Source organism: Pleurodeles waltl, chromosome 3_1 (assembly GCF_031143425.1).
Source record: "Pleurodeles waltl isolate 20211129_DDA chromosome 3_1, aPleWal1.hap1.20221129, whole genome shotgun sequence".
Taxonomy (NCBI): Eukaryota; Metazoa; Chordata; class Amphibia; order Caudata; family Salamandridae; genus Pleurodeles; species Pleurodeles waltl.
The window spans coordinates 231,052,219-231,069,019 of NC_090440.1; the positions used below are offsets into that span (position 1 = coordinate 231,052,219).

At 45.4% G+C, this 16,801-nt stretch overlaps 1 protein-coding gene across 1 annotated transcript in view; it reads left to right on the plus strand.

Moving 5' to 3' along the window:
- Nucleotides 1-6,830: 6,830 nt before the first annotated feature.
- Nucleotides 6,831-16,801, plus strand: part of GRAMD2A (GRAM domain containing 2A) — a 328,764-nt gene continuing 318,793 nt past the window's right edge. Inside the window, exon 1 of the mRNA XM_069222277.1 lies at nt 6,831-7,059. Coding sequence (XP_069078378.1) covers nt 6,980-7,059 — 80 coding nt within the window. The 5' untranslated portion in view covers nt 6,831-6,979. The remainder of the gene's footprint in view (nt 7,060-16,801) is intronic.

Below are 16,801 nucleotides of genomic sequence, written 5' to 3' on the forward strand. Positions count from 1 at the left end.
TACCCTCATTCCCAAGATGGCGTCCTTTCTAGCGTACAGAAATGCACCCATCCCTATTTCCTGTACACGTGCGTCTCCCTCTTCTTCCGCAGGTGTTTGACCGCTTCCTCTCACTTGCATGTAAAGGCTTCTGACTCCCTGCTCCGCATTCACCTGTGTGTGTGTTTGTATTTCCCACACCATGCTCGTGTTTATCTCCCTCATTCACAGACAGACGTGGGACTCCCTTGGGCCCAGTTTGCCAGGGGAGCGGGGCGTGGGATCCTTCCGCATGCATCTGTGAGTCCCGTCTCTCATTCAGGGTGTGTGGGGATCCTTCACATGCACATTTAAATCTTCCTCCTTCTCATGCAGTGTTTTATTATATTTCTTTATAGGCACACTTCTAGGCGCTTGCGAAGGTAAAATTGCAGTTCTAAAAAAGGAGATAAATTACTGGTTAAAAAGCCATGTTTTTACCGCGTTCCATACCTTGATTAGGCTGGATTCCAGGGGGATTGCAGCTGGCAGAAAAATCCACAATTGTGCTTTTGCAACAGATAATAAATAACCTGTCTTTATAAATTCTGTTTCTGACACGAGGACATATATACACTCATGAGAGCTGTATCATCTGGATCGTGGGGCAGTCAGTGAAGAGAACTTAATATGAATGTTAGCCTGTCCCAGTGCTTAATTTGTAAATAAAAACGTGCTGGTTCCCAAAGCCCTCCTTTTAAACACTCGGCTGCTGCAATTAAATGTGGGAGCACGGATTACTGAAGCCATCTCTGGCCTCTTCAATCCATATAAAGCCACTCCCTGCCCCTTCAGCTCACTCTTGCAGCTTTCTGATTTCTCCCTTCGTGACGCTTTTTCGTTTTTCCCTTCTTCCGTCTTTCCCATATGTGTCTTTTTCTCGCATCAAATGCTTGAGACAGAAGAATAAGCCCCGGCCCTCAAAAATAAGTGCCGGTGCTCAGCACCGGAAACAACAAGCACAAATTAAGCACTGGCCTGCCCCATTGTGAGATTTCAGGTATAAGGCAAGAAGAGGTCTTCTGGACAAGCTGTAAACGATGAAGTTTCACAGGATCGGATAAGTAAGATTGCAGGGGCACAAATCAGCCTGGGTTGAATTATTCCATTGATGACAGCTATGTGCCAGTTGCTACTGATGTAAAGTAAACGCTTCTTTAGGATTTTAAGTCAGCTGAAACGTACACGTGATGCTTTGGGTTAAAAATATACTTTATTTAGACAACCAGGTCCATTAAAGTGCCATATACGAATAAAAACATAATATTTCATAAATGTAAACAAATTAAAATAAACAGTTGAGGACAGCAACATCTCTATCTACTTTGATACTTTGGTAACCTGAGTTCAGAGTGACTATCTGGTGCTGAAGTGAATACCCAAATCTCGGGATGAAGGTGATGCATGGATTCAAGGCACTATCTCATCAGGTGGTCCTCGCGGGGAAGCACCTGCAGCAGGTGCTGCATGGGTTCCCAGGCAGGCGCTCAGGTGGAGGGGTGTCAGCATTTTTTTTTCCTTTCAAAGTGTCTCTGCTGCTCGCATTGTTCTGGGGAACAATGTTCCTTGTAGCGCGCAGTCTGTTTTCAAGGAGGGTTAATGTCAACCTATTAGCAGGTAGATGTTTATATTTGTATTTGAAATGCTATCTCTGCCGCCTCACACACTGGCCTATTAAACCTTCATGAAAAAAAGCACGAAATTGTATTTCACTAGTTTGTCAAGTGCTCTATCACATTTTAGCCATTCATCGATTTTTAGTCAACAGCATTACGCATTGTGAGGCTTGTCGTTTTGGCTTAACACTTTCTTTATGGGTTCAAAGTTCAGATTGCAAACTGATGTTGGCTAAAATGCCAGACCTCGCCCAACGTACTGCACATGACATAGAGCCACTAGTCAGGTGTGTTATAAAATGATAGAAAGTCATCTAGTTAATTTCAAAATGTGCTTGTCTCACACATACGACAAAAATAAACTTTGCACACCTATCTTGTGAGGGTTCACTATTTTATTCATGTCATGCATTAAACTGAACATTGGCAATATTAATTATTTTCTCTTGTGTGTAATGGAAAGTTTTGTGCTGATCTTTACAACACTACAGGGTACGACATGGACTTTAGGAACGGTCTCTAATGCAAAAAACTAAGTAAGGGGCAGGTGGCATTAGCAGGAGGAACATCACATGATTCTCTCACCCATAAAGGACATGTACACACTCAAGAGACGGTGAGAGGGGTTAAAAGACTGTTGCATTCTCTGTCAAAACGCATAAACTTACAAGGAGCACAACACACCTGGATGAAATAATCAAACCTCTAACAAAAAAAACATACATTCATGAATTCATAAAGGATGGTGAAACCGACCTAGCATGGCTTGGTTGATCAGTGGGCTCCACAACTAGCACTGTAAACGTCCAAGAGTCCTACTGTTCACTGGTTGTACAGTCTCCTGTTAATGGGTTCTCTAATTTTGGTAAGGTTATGTCCCTTTTTCCAACATTTATGTTGCCCATTTGTTAAAGTCTCAAACCTATATTAACATTGTTTTACTGGTGTTTCCCTGACACAAAACTAAAAGCAGAAAGGAAAGCAACGGACCCCGCTTCTCTTTTCCATCAACATTTTTTGATTCTCAAATAGGGCCCCTTTGGGGGTAGGATCTTCCTCCAGACTACAGGCACCTCACATCAAAGATTGCTATGCATGTGCATTCAATATATCTTTTTTCTTCACAGGCAGTGGAAACACCATTTCTTCATAGAACAGAGCAGAAATGGTGCAAGCTTTCCTCCTGCAAAGGATAAATGCAGGTAGGGCAGAAGCAGGACATGCTTTCCCTATCAGAAGACACAGAAATCAGGCAGCAGCAGTGCAAGGTTTGCTTCTGCATGGCATTGTTACAGGATGGCAGTAGCAAAGTAAGCTTATCTCTGTCACAGAAGGCACAAGGATGATCTCCCACTCCCCACAGAAGAGATTGATCAGGAGAGACTAGCACAAGCTTTCATTGCTCACAGAAACATGTACAGTTACGGTATGGGTGACATGCAGGTTAGACTCAGCTCTCGGTATCAGGTGCTTAATGTAACAAGAGAAAATCTATAGGAGTATGAGTGAGTGAATATGCGAGTTCTGACACCATTTTCACTTTGGTGATATTCCACATCAACACCTTGAAGCTTTCCACATATTGGGAAATAGGAGTTAAATCATAGGCTGTTGTTGCTTTCGGCAGACTGACTTAAGCCTTAGAAACTATAATCTATACAGGCACATGTGGCAACCTCTTTAAAAAGGTTTGAATGTACATGTACCAGATTCTGCAAAATCCCAGCCTCTGTGCTGCTCCTGTTTAAAATGTTAAGGGCAATCAGTTCTTGAGGAGGGTGAACAGCGCCTCGGTCTTGTAAGGGGTCAACTTCAGCAAGTTTGTAAACATCCACCACGTGTCAGAGTGAAGCACTGGGTTTTGTTCCCTCCAACTAGTCCTGGATTTTTCTTTAGAATTGGACAACCCAAATATAAATTTTATATCAAGCCCCTAGCTGCCGAAAAAGGACAGCCAGTGGTCACATGTAAAGGTTTAAAGACAATGGAGGCAGAATTGACTCCTGTGGAATTCCTCCACTCAGTTTCTTAGGTATAGAGTGTAAAGGTGGTAAAGCAGTGACTTGCTCACGATCTGAAAGCAACAAGGCAACCCATTTGATCACTTGTTCACCATAACTTATTAGGTTGTTCCAAGACGGAGTGGTCTATGGTGTTGAATCCTGCTAAGAGATCTAAACATATCATTGCTTTAACACGCCTGTCATCTGCCAGACACCGAAGATCTTCTGAAACAGATAGGACTACCCTCTCCATCATGAGAAGCATCCACTCAGGCGCCCGACCGACCCCTGTCCACACTTACGTCTTCAACAAGGCCAGCACAGTGATTTCGCCAGAATTCTGCAAGACCATCAACTGATCCTTCGAAGCAGCAACCTACCCCGAAGACTGGAAGCATGCTGAGATTCGCCCACTTTTAAAGAAACCCACAGCCGACCCATCTGACCTCAAGAACTATCGTCCTATCTCACTGCTACTTTTTCCAGCTAAAGTCACAGAGAAAGCAATCAACACTCAGCTACGGCAACACATCAAGCACAACAACATCCTAGAAGTCTCCCAAGCAGGTTTCAGAACCAACCACAGTACTGAAACTGCCCTGCTCGCAGCCACAGATGACATACGCTCCCTCCTCAACCAAGAACAAACAACAGCCCTCATCCTCCTCTATCTCTCAGCCGCCTTCAATACAGTATCTCACTGTACACTATGCACCAGACTACACACAGAAGGTATACGAGACAAAGCTCTTTAATGGATTCACTCCTTCCTGTCTGACAGAACACAGAGAGTTAGTCTCCCTCTTCACTGATCAGAGCCCATTGACATCAGCTGTGGAGTACCCCAGGGATCATCGCTGAGCGCCATGATGTTCAACATAAACATGATCCCATTGCCACCATCGTCAGGAAGTATGGGATGAATATCGTCTCTTACTCTGATGACACCCAATTGATCATCTCCCTGACAAAGAATTCATCAACAGCCAGGAAGAACTTCAGAGACTGGATGGAAGCTGTGGCCCCTTGGGTGACGGAAAGCTGCCTCAAACTGAACTCCAACAAAACCAAGATCCTCATCATGGGACCCTCACCGTCAGCCTGGGACGACTCCTGGTGGCTCTCCACACTCGGCAAACCCCCCCTCCCCTACAGACCGCACACGTAACCTCAGCGTCATCCTCGACGCTACGCTCAACATGACCAGGCAGGTCAACTCCGTCGCCTCCACCTGCTTCCACATCCTCCGACTCCTACAAAAGATCGTCAAATGGATTCCAACTGACTGCCGGAAAACCGTGTCACACGCCCTTGTGACAAGCAGACTTCACTACACCAACGCCCTCTACGCTGGAACTTCCAAGAAGAACCTGAACAAACTGTAACAGATCCGCCGCCAAACTCATCCTAGACATCTCCCGCCGAGAACACATCACAGAACACTAGAGTAAAATCCGCTGGCTCACCATCGAGAAGAAGATCAATTTCAAGCTCCTCGTACATGCCTAGAGAGCCCAGACAACTGATCCAACTACTTCAACAGCCGCATCAACTGGTATGCCGCTTCCAGACCACTTTGCTCGTCCCAGTAGTCTCTTGCCAGCTTACCCCGTGTAAAGAAGCCCTCAATGGGTGGAAAACAGTTTTCATGCCTGGCAGCAAAAGGTTGGAACACCTTACCACCGCATCTCAGAGTCGCCATTGCTGCCTCAGTTCAGGAAGGACCTCAAGACCTGGCTCTTCGACTGATCCATGAGGTATACCCCCAGCGCCTTGAGGCCCTATGGGTGAATAGTGTGCTTCACACGCTCTTGATTGATTGACCACGAAGTCCATGTCATGAGCTGGCCCGAATCCAGTTTGGAACATGCTGAGGAGGTAATTGTCCTCAACAAATCCTTAGACACCAGTTTACCAGTAGTTTTCCATGGAATTCGAAAAGTGAAATTGGACGAAAATTACTCAGATCTTGGTGATCCAGTAAGGGTTGTGGTTTTTACAAGTGTTTTTACAACAGAGGTTTCCCATGAGGGAGGGAAAACAACCTGCCTCAAGGAGCAGTTGAATCTCATATCTGAGTTTTGAGGGCAGGTAGGAGACGTTTCATAAATGTGTTGTTTTTGTGCGTGTACGTGTGTGTGTGGACAGTGGGCATGTTTAACCCACAGGGTGAGGACTGGACCAGTCTGGAGTCCATTCAAAAGCGTAGTTATGATTGCTTCGGTCCACTGTATAGTGGAGTTAGAACAGTAAATATACAGTCTACTGTTGCCAATCCTCGTATATATGGGTAGGCTATGCGTGTATGTGCGTGTATATCCACATGCACATTTGAGCCTCTCATCTCATGCAGTGGGTATGTATCCGGCAGATGCACGTGTGAGTCTCCCTCCCCAGGTACAATGTGACTTCTACTCTCCCATGCAGTTTGTGTTGTGCCAGCTTCCAGTAAACGTGTGTGGTATCAGTGATGTGCTCCCTTCATCCTTTCCATACAGGTGTGCGTCTCCCTGCAGCCTAATAAACATACCAAACAGGTAAGATACCCCTTCTGCCTATGCAGGTGTCTCCGCGCCCCTTCCCTGTCCCTACATGTGTTAGAACCACTCGCACATAGAAGTGCAAGACTGCTTCTTTCTGTGCGTGGCTGCTTCACACATTGTTTCATGTAGGTCTGTATGCACCACTCTTCCCATCATGGTGTGTGTTTCCCGCCTGCCCAATGTGGTGTGTCTTCCCTTTTCCCATAATGATGTTTCCCTCCATTTCATTCGTGTGTATTTATCTCCCTCCCTTCCTTACGGTTCTATATGCGTGTGTCCATATAAGCTTGCGTTTCCCGCCCCACACACGTGTCTGCCTCTCACGTTCTCATACAGGTCTGTCATCCTCCTTCCCATAAGGCTGCCTGTCTCTTTCCCAGGGAGGTCTGCTTTTCAGACAGGTGTGTTTCTCCCTCCTACCCAAAACAGGTGTGTTTGTCTGCTTTCCGTAGGGGTGTGTGTAGGTGAGGTCCATTCAGGCGTGCGCCTCCCTTGTTACCAAACGGGTCACGAGCGCGGGGAACGGCTCGCGGGAGCTACGGGCTCGCGGGCGGGACTGAGGGTGTGTCTCCTCTTCTGTCACCCTCGGAGCTCCTCCTGTGAGGGGAGTGGAGCTTAGGTCCTCCCTGTCAGCCGAGGGAGCACCGGCCTGCCTTCCCCGGAGAGCCGGGTGAGTCTCGCTCTCCTGGGCACGTGTTGGAGCCCACCCCGGGCGAGCCGGTGGGCGGAGCTTCGGAAATTCACAAAAAGTCACCCTTCTCAGCAGTAGTAGAGGTGACACCCAGATCCTGCCGGGTCTATGGGTGCGCTCCTGGGGCAAAGAAGAGGCGCCGTGAAGAGGACTCGAGCCATATCAGAAGGGGCACCCCTGCACGGCTTGTGAGTACAGATGGGGCAGGACCCTTACCTCTAGGAATGAGCAACGTGTCATGTATGTGTACAGAGGAGGAAGGGACCTACCCATACCTCTAGAACCTGAGCAGTGTATCATGTATGTGTACGGGGGGGCAGAACCCTTACCTCTAGGAATAAGCAATGTATAATGCATGAGTACGTGAGGGGGACCCATACCTCTAGATGCTGAGCAATGTGTTGCATGAAGCTCTCAAAGAGTCTGTGTGTATAGAAAGGACAGGATACTCACCTCTAGAAATGAGCAATGTATCACGAGACTCCCAGAGAGTATGTGATTACAGAGGGGACAGGTCTAATACATCTAGAACCTAAGCAATGTCTGACATGGAACTTCCAGTGAGCCTGTGATCACGAGAGAGGCAGAACCAATACCTCTAGAACCTGAGCAGTGTCTGACATGGAACTCCCAGTGAGTCTGTGAGCACAGAGGGAGGCAGAACCAATACCCCTAGAACCTGGGCAATGTCTGACATGGAACTCCCAGTGAGTCTGTGAGCAAAGAAGGAGACAGAACCAATACCTCTAGAACCTGATCATTGTCTGACATGGAACTCCCAGTGAGTCTGTGAGCAAAGAAGGAGACAGAACCAATACCTCTAGAACCAGAGCAGTGTCTGACATGGAACTCCCAATGAGTCTGTGAGCACAGAGGGAGACATAACCAATACCTCTATAACCTGATTATTGTCTGACATGGAACTCCCAGTGAGTCTGTGAGCAAAGAAGGAGACAGAACCAATACCTCTAGAACCTGGGCAATGTCTGACATGGAACTCCCAGTGAGTCTGTGAGCAAAGAAGGAGACAGAACCAATACCTCTGGAACCTGGGCAATGTCTGACATGGAACTCCCAGTGAGTCCGTGAGCATAGAGGGAGACATAACCAATACCTCTAGACCCTGAGCAATGTCTGACATGGAACTCCCAGTGAGTCTGTGAGCACAGAGGGAGACAGAACCAATACCTCTAGAACCTGAGCAGTGTCTGACATGGAACTCCCAGTGAGTCTGTGAGCACAAAGAGACAGAACCAGTACCTCTAGAACCTGAGCAATGTCTGACATAAACTCCCAGTGAGTCTGTGAGCACAGAGGGGTGCAGAACCAATACCTTTAGAACCTGAGCAATGCCTGACATGGAACTTCCAGTGGGTCTGTGAGCACAGAAAGAGACAGAAGGAATACCTCTAGAACCTGAGCAATGTCTGACATGGAACTCCCAGTGAGTCTGTGAGCACAGAAGGGGCAGAACCAATACCTTTAGAACCTGAGCAATGTCTGACATGGAACTCCCAGTGAGTTTGTGAGCACAGAGAGAGGCATAACCAACACCTCTAGAACCTGAGCAATGTCTGACTTGGAACTCACCGTGAGTCTGTGAGCACAGAAGGGTGCAGAACCAAAACCTCTAGAACCTGAGCAATGTCTGACATGGAACTCCCAGTGAGTCTGTGAACACAGAAAGAGACAGAACCAATACCTCTAGAACCTGAGCAATGTCTGACTTGGAACTCACAGGGAGTCTGTGAGCACAGAGGGGTGCAGAACCAAGACCTCTAGAACCTGAGCAATGTCTGACATGGAACTTCCAGTGAGTCTGTGAGCACAGAGGGGGCAGAACCAATACCTCTAGAACCTGAGCAGTGTGTCACATGGAACTCCCAGAGAGTCTGTGAGCACAGTGGGGACATCCAGAACCTTGGCAATGTCTGAGGTAGTACTCCCAGACAGCCTGCCAGGCCAGAGAGGAGCCAGAACCCTTACCTACATATATTATTTATCTTAAAGGGAAAGTTTGTGAGTACAGAGGGGGCAGAACCCTTACCTCTAGAACCTGAGCAATGTCTGACATGAACTCCCAGTGAGTCTGTGAGCACAGAGGGGTGTATAACCAATACCTTTAGAACCTGAGCAATGCCTGACATGGAACTTCCAGTGGGTCTGTGAGCATAGAAAGAGACAGAACCAATACCTCTAGAACCTGAGCAATGTCTGACATGAACTCCCAGTGAGTCTTTAAGCACAGAGGGGGCAGAACCAATACCTCTAGAACCTGAGCAATGTCTGACATGGAACTCCCAGTGAGTCTGTGAGCACAGAGAGAGACATAACCAACACCTCTAGAACCTGAGCAATGTCTGACTTGGAACTCACCGTGAGTCTGTGAGCACAGAGGGGTGCATAACCAAAACCTCTAGAACCTGAGCAATGTCTGACATGGAACTCACAGTAAGTCTGTGAGCACAGAGGGGTGCAGAACCAAAACCTCTAGAACCTGACCAATGTCTGACATGGAACTCCCAGTGAGTCTGTGAGCACAGAGGGGGAAGAACCAATACCTCTAGAACCTGAGCAGTGTCTGACATGGAACTCCCAGTGAGTCTGTGAGCACAGAGAGAGACAGAACCAATACCTCTAGAACCTGGGCAATGTCTGAGATGGAACTCCCAGTGAGTCTGTGAGCACAGAGGGGTGCAGAAACAATACCTTTAGAATCTGAGCAATGTCTGACATGGAACTCCCAGTGGGTCTGTGAGCACAGAAAGAGACAGAACCAATACCTCTAGAACCTGAGCAATGTCTGACTTGAAACTCACAGTGAGTCTGTGAGCACAGAGGGGTGCAGAACCAAGACCTCTAGAACCTGAGCAATGTCTGGCATGAAACTTCCAGTGAGTCTGTGAGCACGGAGGGGGCAGAACCATTACCTTTAGAACCTGAGCAGGGTGTCACATGGAACTCCCAGAGAGTCTGTGAGCACCGTGGGGACATCCAGAACCTGGGCAATGTCTGAGGTAGTACCCCAGACAGTCTGCCAGGCCAGAGAAGAGCAGAACCCTTACCTACATATATTGTTTATCTTAAAGAGAAGGTTTGTGAGTACAGAGGGGGCAGAACCCATACCTCTAGAACCTGAGCCCTCTATCGCACAGACCGTTCTTAGGGTCTGTTCTGTGCGACTCCCAGATAGGGTATTTATCAAGGACTCAAGCAACGTTTGATTTGGAACTCCCAAAAAACTTAAGATCCGGTCCTCCAGAACCCGACTAATCTCTCATCATGTGACCTATCCATGCAGACTGTGACTCCGTGGGGACTAGAACTCGGGCCTCTAGAACCGCATAGGGGCTCATGATGTGAAACACACCTGCAGACTGTGATTACATGGGGGTTAGAACGCGAACCTCGAGAACCTGAGGCACAGGAAGCATCATGGTGAATACCTACACGGAATGTGAGCATAGGGGGAGGTGCAGCTCTACGTAGAACGGATCAGTAGGCCACGCGGTCTCTTAGCAGGAGCCCCATCCCTCACACGCAGTCGCACTTCACATCTTGGTCCGAGAAGTCGAATTTGGGACTTCCAGGTAGGCTGTGAGTACAGAGGGGGTCTATTACTAATGCCCCTCCCGTCTCTCCAGCTACCACCAACGCACTCCGGACCGCTAGAACCATGGGCTTAGGGACCGTGAGGGACAGGGGAGGTTAGTCACCCTACTACCCAATTTAGGACACGGGGCGCAGGTTATAAAATGAAACAATACTTCTATCATACCGCGGAGTGAGCTGCTCAGAATGTAAGCGCTTTTAGCATTGCCTTGCTTTGCTTATGACTAATCCTGATTTACCGTAGAAGCACTGTGATTTAAATCACTATTTTTCCTACATATCTCGTCTTTATTGATTGTACTGATCATTCACGATTTTTTTTTACTGTGCGAAATTAATTGGGCAGAAGTGAGGCACTTTGGCATTCCTTTGCATGGATCTCCGATTCTGAATAGCACGTCTATTTTGCAAAGATCGTACAGCAGCCTTAACATTGAATGTATTAAACGTGTCTTATCTGTAATGATTTTAATTAATCAGACAATACACCTGACTACCACTAGGGGACGCAGGTGATAATGTGAAGTCAAACACTTTTAAATTGATGTTGTGTGCATGCTTGTGGGTGAGAGTGTGTTTATGTAAAAGAGAGTGTGTATATGAGTGAATGTGTGTTTGTTTAAGCACATGTGTAAAGATGAAATAGCGTGTGATGTAACTTCCGCTACCGCTGGCATTTTGGTGAATTGGGGTCCATGGGAGGTTTCGGAGCCTCCATAGAGTTTGCTCCATAGGATAAAGCTTTTCACGGAGAAAGGTTCGCGTAGTGCAGCGTTATGTCTGTGTTTGACGTTCACTGTCTGTGGGGACATCCCAAACAGAAAAGTACACCTTCAAGTCTCATGATTATGCACTTGTACAAATATGTGTCAGTTTGATTTAGGATGTAATAAGTGTATTTTTTAAACTCCATATATTAGCACTTATTGGATAAATATAATTGAAATACTGGACACAAAAGACTGACCTTTGGTGTAAAACAGAATAAAGAAGGATATAGCTATATATTCTCCAAACTGCAAAATATGCTATGGGGGACTCAAATCCCGGCTCCTTCACTTGACCAAGGTGTGTGATACAAGGCCCATCGCTTCGCTTTGTATCATTTTCCTTAAGCATCCGGTTTGAGAGCACACGGAAGTGATAAAGTTCAGGATCTTAACGCTACAAAAAACATACCTGTACATGGATATTATAAAATAATCGTGCTTCTCATTTAATTGAAATAAAGGCAACATAAATAGAGGAGGTGGCTGACATATTATGGGTACTCATGGCAGTGTCGTCAGGCCATCGAGGTATTTTTAAATGTTTCATGTTTTAAAAAATATATTTAAAATAAATGTCACTCAATTGAGTGATATCGTTAGAGACACTAAGAAATGTTGAACAATACATGTTTTTCATTTTAAAGTCTCTATCTTATTTTTCACAGCATTTGTTGTCTGTTTTTTTTTTTCCTTCTTTTGATGTCTCGGTTAATGCGTTGCCTCTTACAGCTAAGCCAGCCCCTTGCTTGGCTCTAGTCTCTCCTCTCTTACGCCCTTGTCAAGAACTGGAGTGATGTATAATAGTCTGACGGGAGGCTCACAGACAGCTTGTGAATACAGGGAGTGCAACCCAGGCACATTTCTGTTATCACTCCGCATCACACACTGCACCTTAAGGCTCGTACAATGCGTTTCAAAGTGGTACTACTGGCATAAAGTGCTTCAACGCTTCGTCATAGGAGTAAGCGCTATATAAATCCAATTACAACTACTGCTCGAAGGAGTTACTAGGCACCCATTTTACGTGCTCACCGGGCGCAAGGATCAATCTCAGTCTTCCAGATGGGAGTTAGTGCTGAGGGGCACAAACTCGCAACTCAAGGAGCTGTACAGTGTCTCGTGTCGAACTCCTGTTCAGACCATGAACACAGACGGTCTGCAGTTTATCTCAATCTGTACACTTAGAATGTGTGCATCAGTGAGACAGAATGGTTTAATGCAAGATGGCCTGGATGGCAGCAGGCCCGGTAATGTCTGGCTTTAGGGTTACACTGGCATGGTTGGCAGGATGGTATGATTAGAGGTACGGTACAATGGCTGGTGGCCATTGGAGTAACGAAATGTGAGCACCCCTCCCCCCCTGCAAAATACATGGAGGCCCCCCCTCCCCACCATCTACTACTTTTGCTGAGGGGGCCCCCCTGAAGGTCGGGACACCCCCTGCACCGTGAGAGGAATGGTGGCGTTTCTGGATGCAAGGGGTACCTGGCGTTATTACGCAGGTGTGACTACAGGAGACCACATATAGGTTGCATATGTCACTTGCGTTTTGTCTTCAGTCAGCGCGTAGGAACTCTGGCCTTGGCAGTTTAGCCTTCTTTCCAAGCCTCTTGTCTACTTTTTCCCAAACTGACTTTTTATATTATATCCAGGGCCACTGGAAATATGCGATTTTGTGGCTGCAGCTTTTTTTTCACATAATTATGGATTTGGCACATAATCCATCAGCAGCTGCACAATCTACAGATTTTAACAATATTTTTGTCTAGCTGAAACGGATCAAAAGTTACTCAAATGTTGCAACATGTGCTCAGTGGAAGGCCCTTCGCAGAAACTGAGCATCTTTCAGTTGCTGGTTAACTGCTACTAATAAGGTGAAATCTTTGCCCACACAGTTTTACCCTCTATATAATTTCGAGGTCTCCAGGGGTCACCAGCTTCCACCCCTGGCTTGCCCCTTGCGACCCCTGGTACTGCCCTTGAGACCCCTGGACTCAGAGGTGGAAAACTCAGTGCCAGGAACACTGGAGCAGCTCCTCCTAATGGATGTCAGTTGGGAGTCCACTTCCCTGGTTTTCTGTCATTTTTTAAAATTATACTAATAGTGAATAATCTATAATTCGGTAAAAGTGTAATAATAAATGGAGTACAATTAGCTGGACTATAACCCTAACTAGAATCTGAGGTAAGTAAAAAATGCGTTTAAATTGTATGTTGTATGCTTGCTTGTGGTGAGAATGTGTTTTTGTGAGAGAAAGTGTGTGTATGAGTGAATGCGTGTATAAGTAAGCATGTGTGTGTGTGAATGAAAGTAAAGGTCAAATGGCATATGATGTCACTTCTGCTACCTCTGGCATCTAGTGATTTGACGTCCATGAGTATTACCATCTGTTAAAATTACAAAATAGTGAAGTAACGGCATCAAAAGCTGTCTTGCAATATGCCATATAATTTGCACTTTCTTGCCTTATAATTTAGTCAACCCTGACAATTATTTGGTGCTCCCCTGCTGCATAATCCCACTGGCCCTGATGACACCCCTTCTTCCACTTCTTTTATCCTCCTCCCTTCTCTCATCTCCCCTTCTTCTACTCTTTTTGCTTTTCCACCCTTCCCTCTCCTGCATGCCTGAGTGTGCCCAGCGTTGTGAATGTTCCCTCCCTTTTTTTAAATACTTGTACAAACCTCATGATATTTGCAAAGACTGCAGTGTTCCAAGTATGAAAAGAAATCCTGCAAAAGTACGATTTGCAGGAACACAGCTCTCCAAAATTAAAAGGAACATTCTAATGCAAACAAGGTTTTTAAGGAAAGATTCTTTTGGAGAAAAAAAAAGTTTTGCTTGCAGTGAAAATTTTGTAAAGTGCATGTAACGGGCAAAACGTGTAAAGTTCACAAAAGTTCCTAAGCACAAATTGAATTTTTCTCTTGTCTACCTCATACCTTTTCACTGTCATCTCTCTCGTTCCTTGTCTACCTCATACCTTTTCACTGCCATCTCTCTTGATCCTTGTTTACCTCATCATTTTCACTATCATCTCTCTCGTCCATTGTCTACCCCATTGTTTTTACTATCATCTCTCCTGTCCCTTGTTGACCTCATCCTTTTTCACTACCAATTCTATAGTCCCTTGTTTTCCAATTCCTTTTCACTGCCATCGCTCTTGTCTGTTGTCCACCTCATTCTTTTCACTATCATCTCTGCCATGTCCGGTCTACCCCATCCTTTACACAGTCCTCTCTCCTGTCTAACTCATTCTTTTCACTATCAGCTCTCCCTTCCCTTGTCCACCTCATCCTTTTCACTATCATTTCTCCCGTCTCTTGTCCACTTCATCCTTTTCACTATTATCCCTCCTGTCTCTTTTCCACCTCATCCTTTTCACTATCATCTCTTCTTGTCTACCTCACCTTTATCACTTCTCCCATCCCTTGTCCACCTCATCCTTTACACTATCACCTCTCCCGTCCCTTGTCTACCTCATTCTTTTCACTTTAATCTCTCCTGTCTCTTTTCTACCTCATTCTTTTCTCTGTCATCCCTTGTCGACCCCATCCTTTTCACTATTATCTCTACTGTCCCACCCACCTCATCCGTTTCACTATCACCTCTCCCTTCCCTTCTGCTCCCTCTTGCACGTCTTCACCGTCTATTACCTATCCCATGTGAGCTGTCCATCCTGGAGGTCAAGTAAGTTGAGCAATAGTTAGATGGATGGGAAAAATTCAGTGATCAGTCACCAAGTCAGGATGCGGGGCAAGGTGTTACTGATGCAAGGTAGGGACCCTAATATCCCACCAGGTCGGAGAGAAGGATCTGGGGAATGTTTTTGGGAGTAATTCCAGAAATTCTATTTGAAGTGCTGGGCTTTGAGCTCCTTTCGCGAATTGCATCGGGAGTGATGGTACACTGAGGGGACGTGTGCTCCGGTTGTTTCTTGTTTCCAGTTTGAAGATGAAGTCTTTCAGTGCTTCGGCATCAGTTGGTTCGTTCTGCACCAGAGTTCGCCACTTTCTCTGATAGTTACCTTTGTTGTCAGATGACCAAGGGGTTGTTTTAAGGTCGTTATGAGGGCAAATTTCCTTAATTTTTCTCAGTAAGGAATTTGCTGATAGGTGTGCTTACTGCTTGCTTCTTCCATGATGGTTTGAAAATAGGTTGCGTGAGCTGATCAGTTTCCGTGAGCGACGTGGCTGCCCCGTCCACTCGAATCATTCTCACACACATGATCATGCATATGATGCACTAACCTCGCCCAATTTCGCTTCACTACCTCTCTCTTCCTTTAGAATGCAGTTTGGAGGGAGGGGAAGCAAGCCAAGAGTGCATAATGTCTGCCACTGAGCAGATTTCATGCCAAGTGTGAGTGTCAGCCAGAGGCTAGCCTTACATTTCACTTTCACTTTCCCTCAAAGCAGCAGAGTGTAAGATGTAGAGAGCCACCCGGGCTCTCCTTTGTTTTGTATCTGGTTCCGCGCGTCCTGACGCAGCGCGGAACCGAGGTGATGTAATAAAGTCGGGGCTGCGCTGACGCAGTGTGCAGGTTATCGGTTTCATGACTGTCATCGAGCTATGGATTGCAGAGTTTACCGTAACTTGCAAACTTCAGTGTGTCTTCACATTTTTTTTTAAAAATCATGTAATCTACACGCTGCAGTACCAAAAAGAAAGATGAACAGTGGTAAAATAGACATCCTAATTAATGGTAAAATAGACATCCTAATTAATGTGATCCTTCCTGTAATTGTTAGAGATGATGCTGTAGAAGAGATCTTGCCTTATTAATTAATGGTACATAATTCAAATCGTATAACTTTGCAAAATCAGGGGAAACATTTATGCACAGATATTGTTTGAGTTTCTTGTTTTGAATTACCTGGAAACAGCTTCAGCAGAAGTATTAAATATTGAGGACTCAGTTTGGTTACGATTAATATTCTATCCTGCTACGTGCATGTACCTGTTCAAAACTTGTGAAGCATTATCAATATTTTTTTAATATGCCCATACAATATGATGTCATCCATATACAATTTAATTTTTTTCATTTTTTCTAACATAGGGGATATTTTTCCTCTTTGTGAATTTCTGTGGCTAAAGGTTGAATAAAAATGGCAAATGCAATAGGAAAAATTGGACATCTCTGTCTGGTGCAACTTTTCTCTTTCAAGTGTCTGCCAAATTCATATTTATAATAATGTGCGCAATATGTGCTTGCAAACCTTTAAATAGATTTTGAAGTAAGATTTTGAGATGGGATGCAAATCCAAAAGCTCTTAAAATGGAAAATAAACATTTCCAGCTCACAAGGTCAAAAGTTTTTTTTCGCACTGCAGGATTTTTTGTGTTCCTTAAAAACATCAATGTGTTTTATCAGATCATTTGTACTGGTTTCTGACTGCCTACCTGCAATACTCCTGATTTTAACTTTATGTATCGATAGGTTAAAAAAATTGGAAATTCTAATTGCAATTGCTTTGTAAAATATTTTATAATTCACATTTAATAAGGTTGTTGGAGGGTAGGGGTTAAGGTCTTCCAATTTTG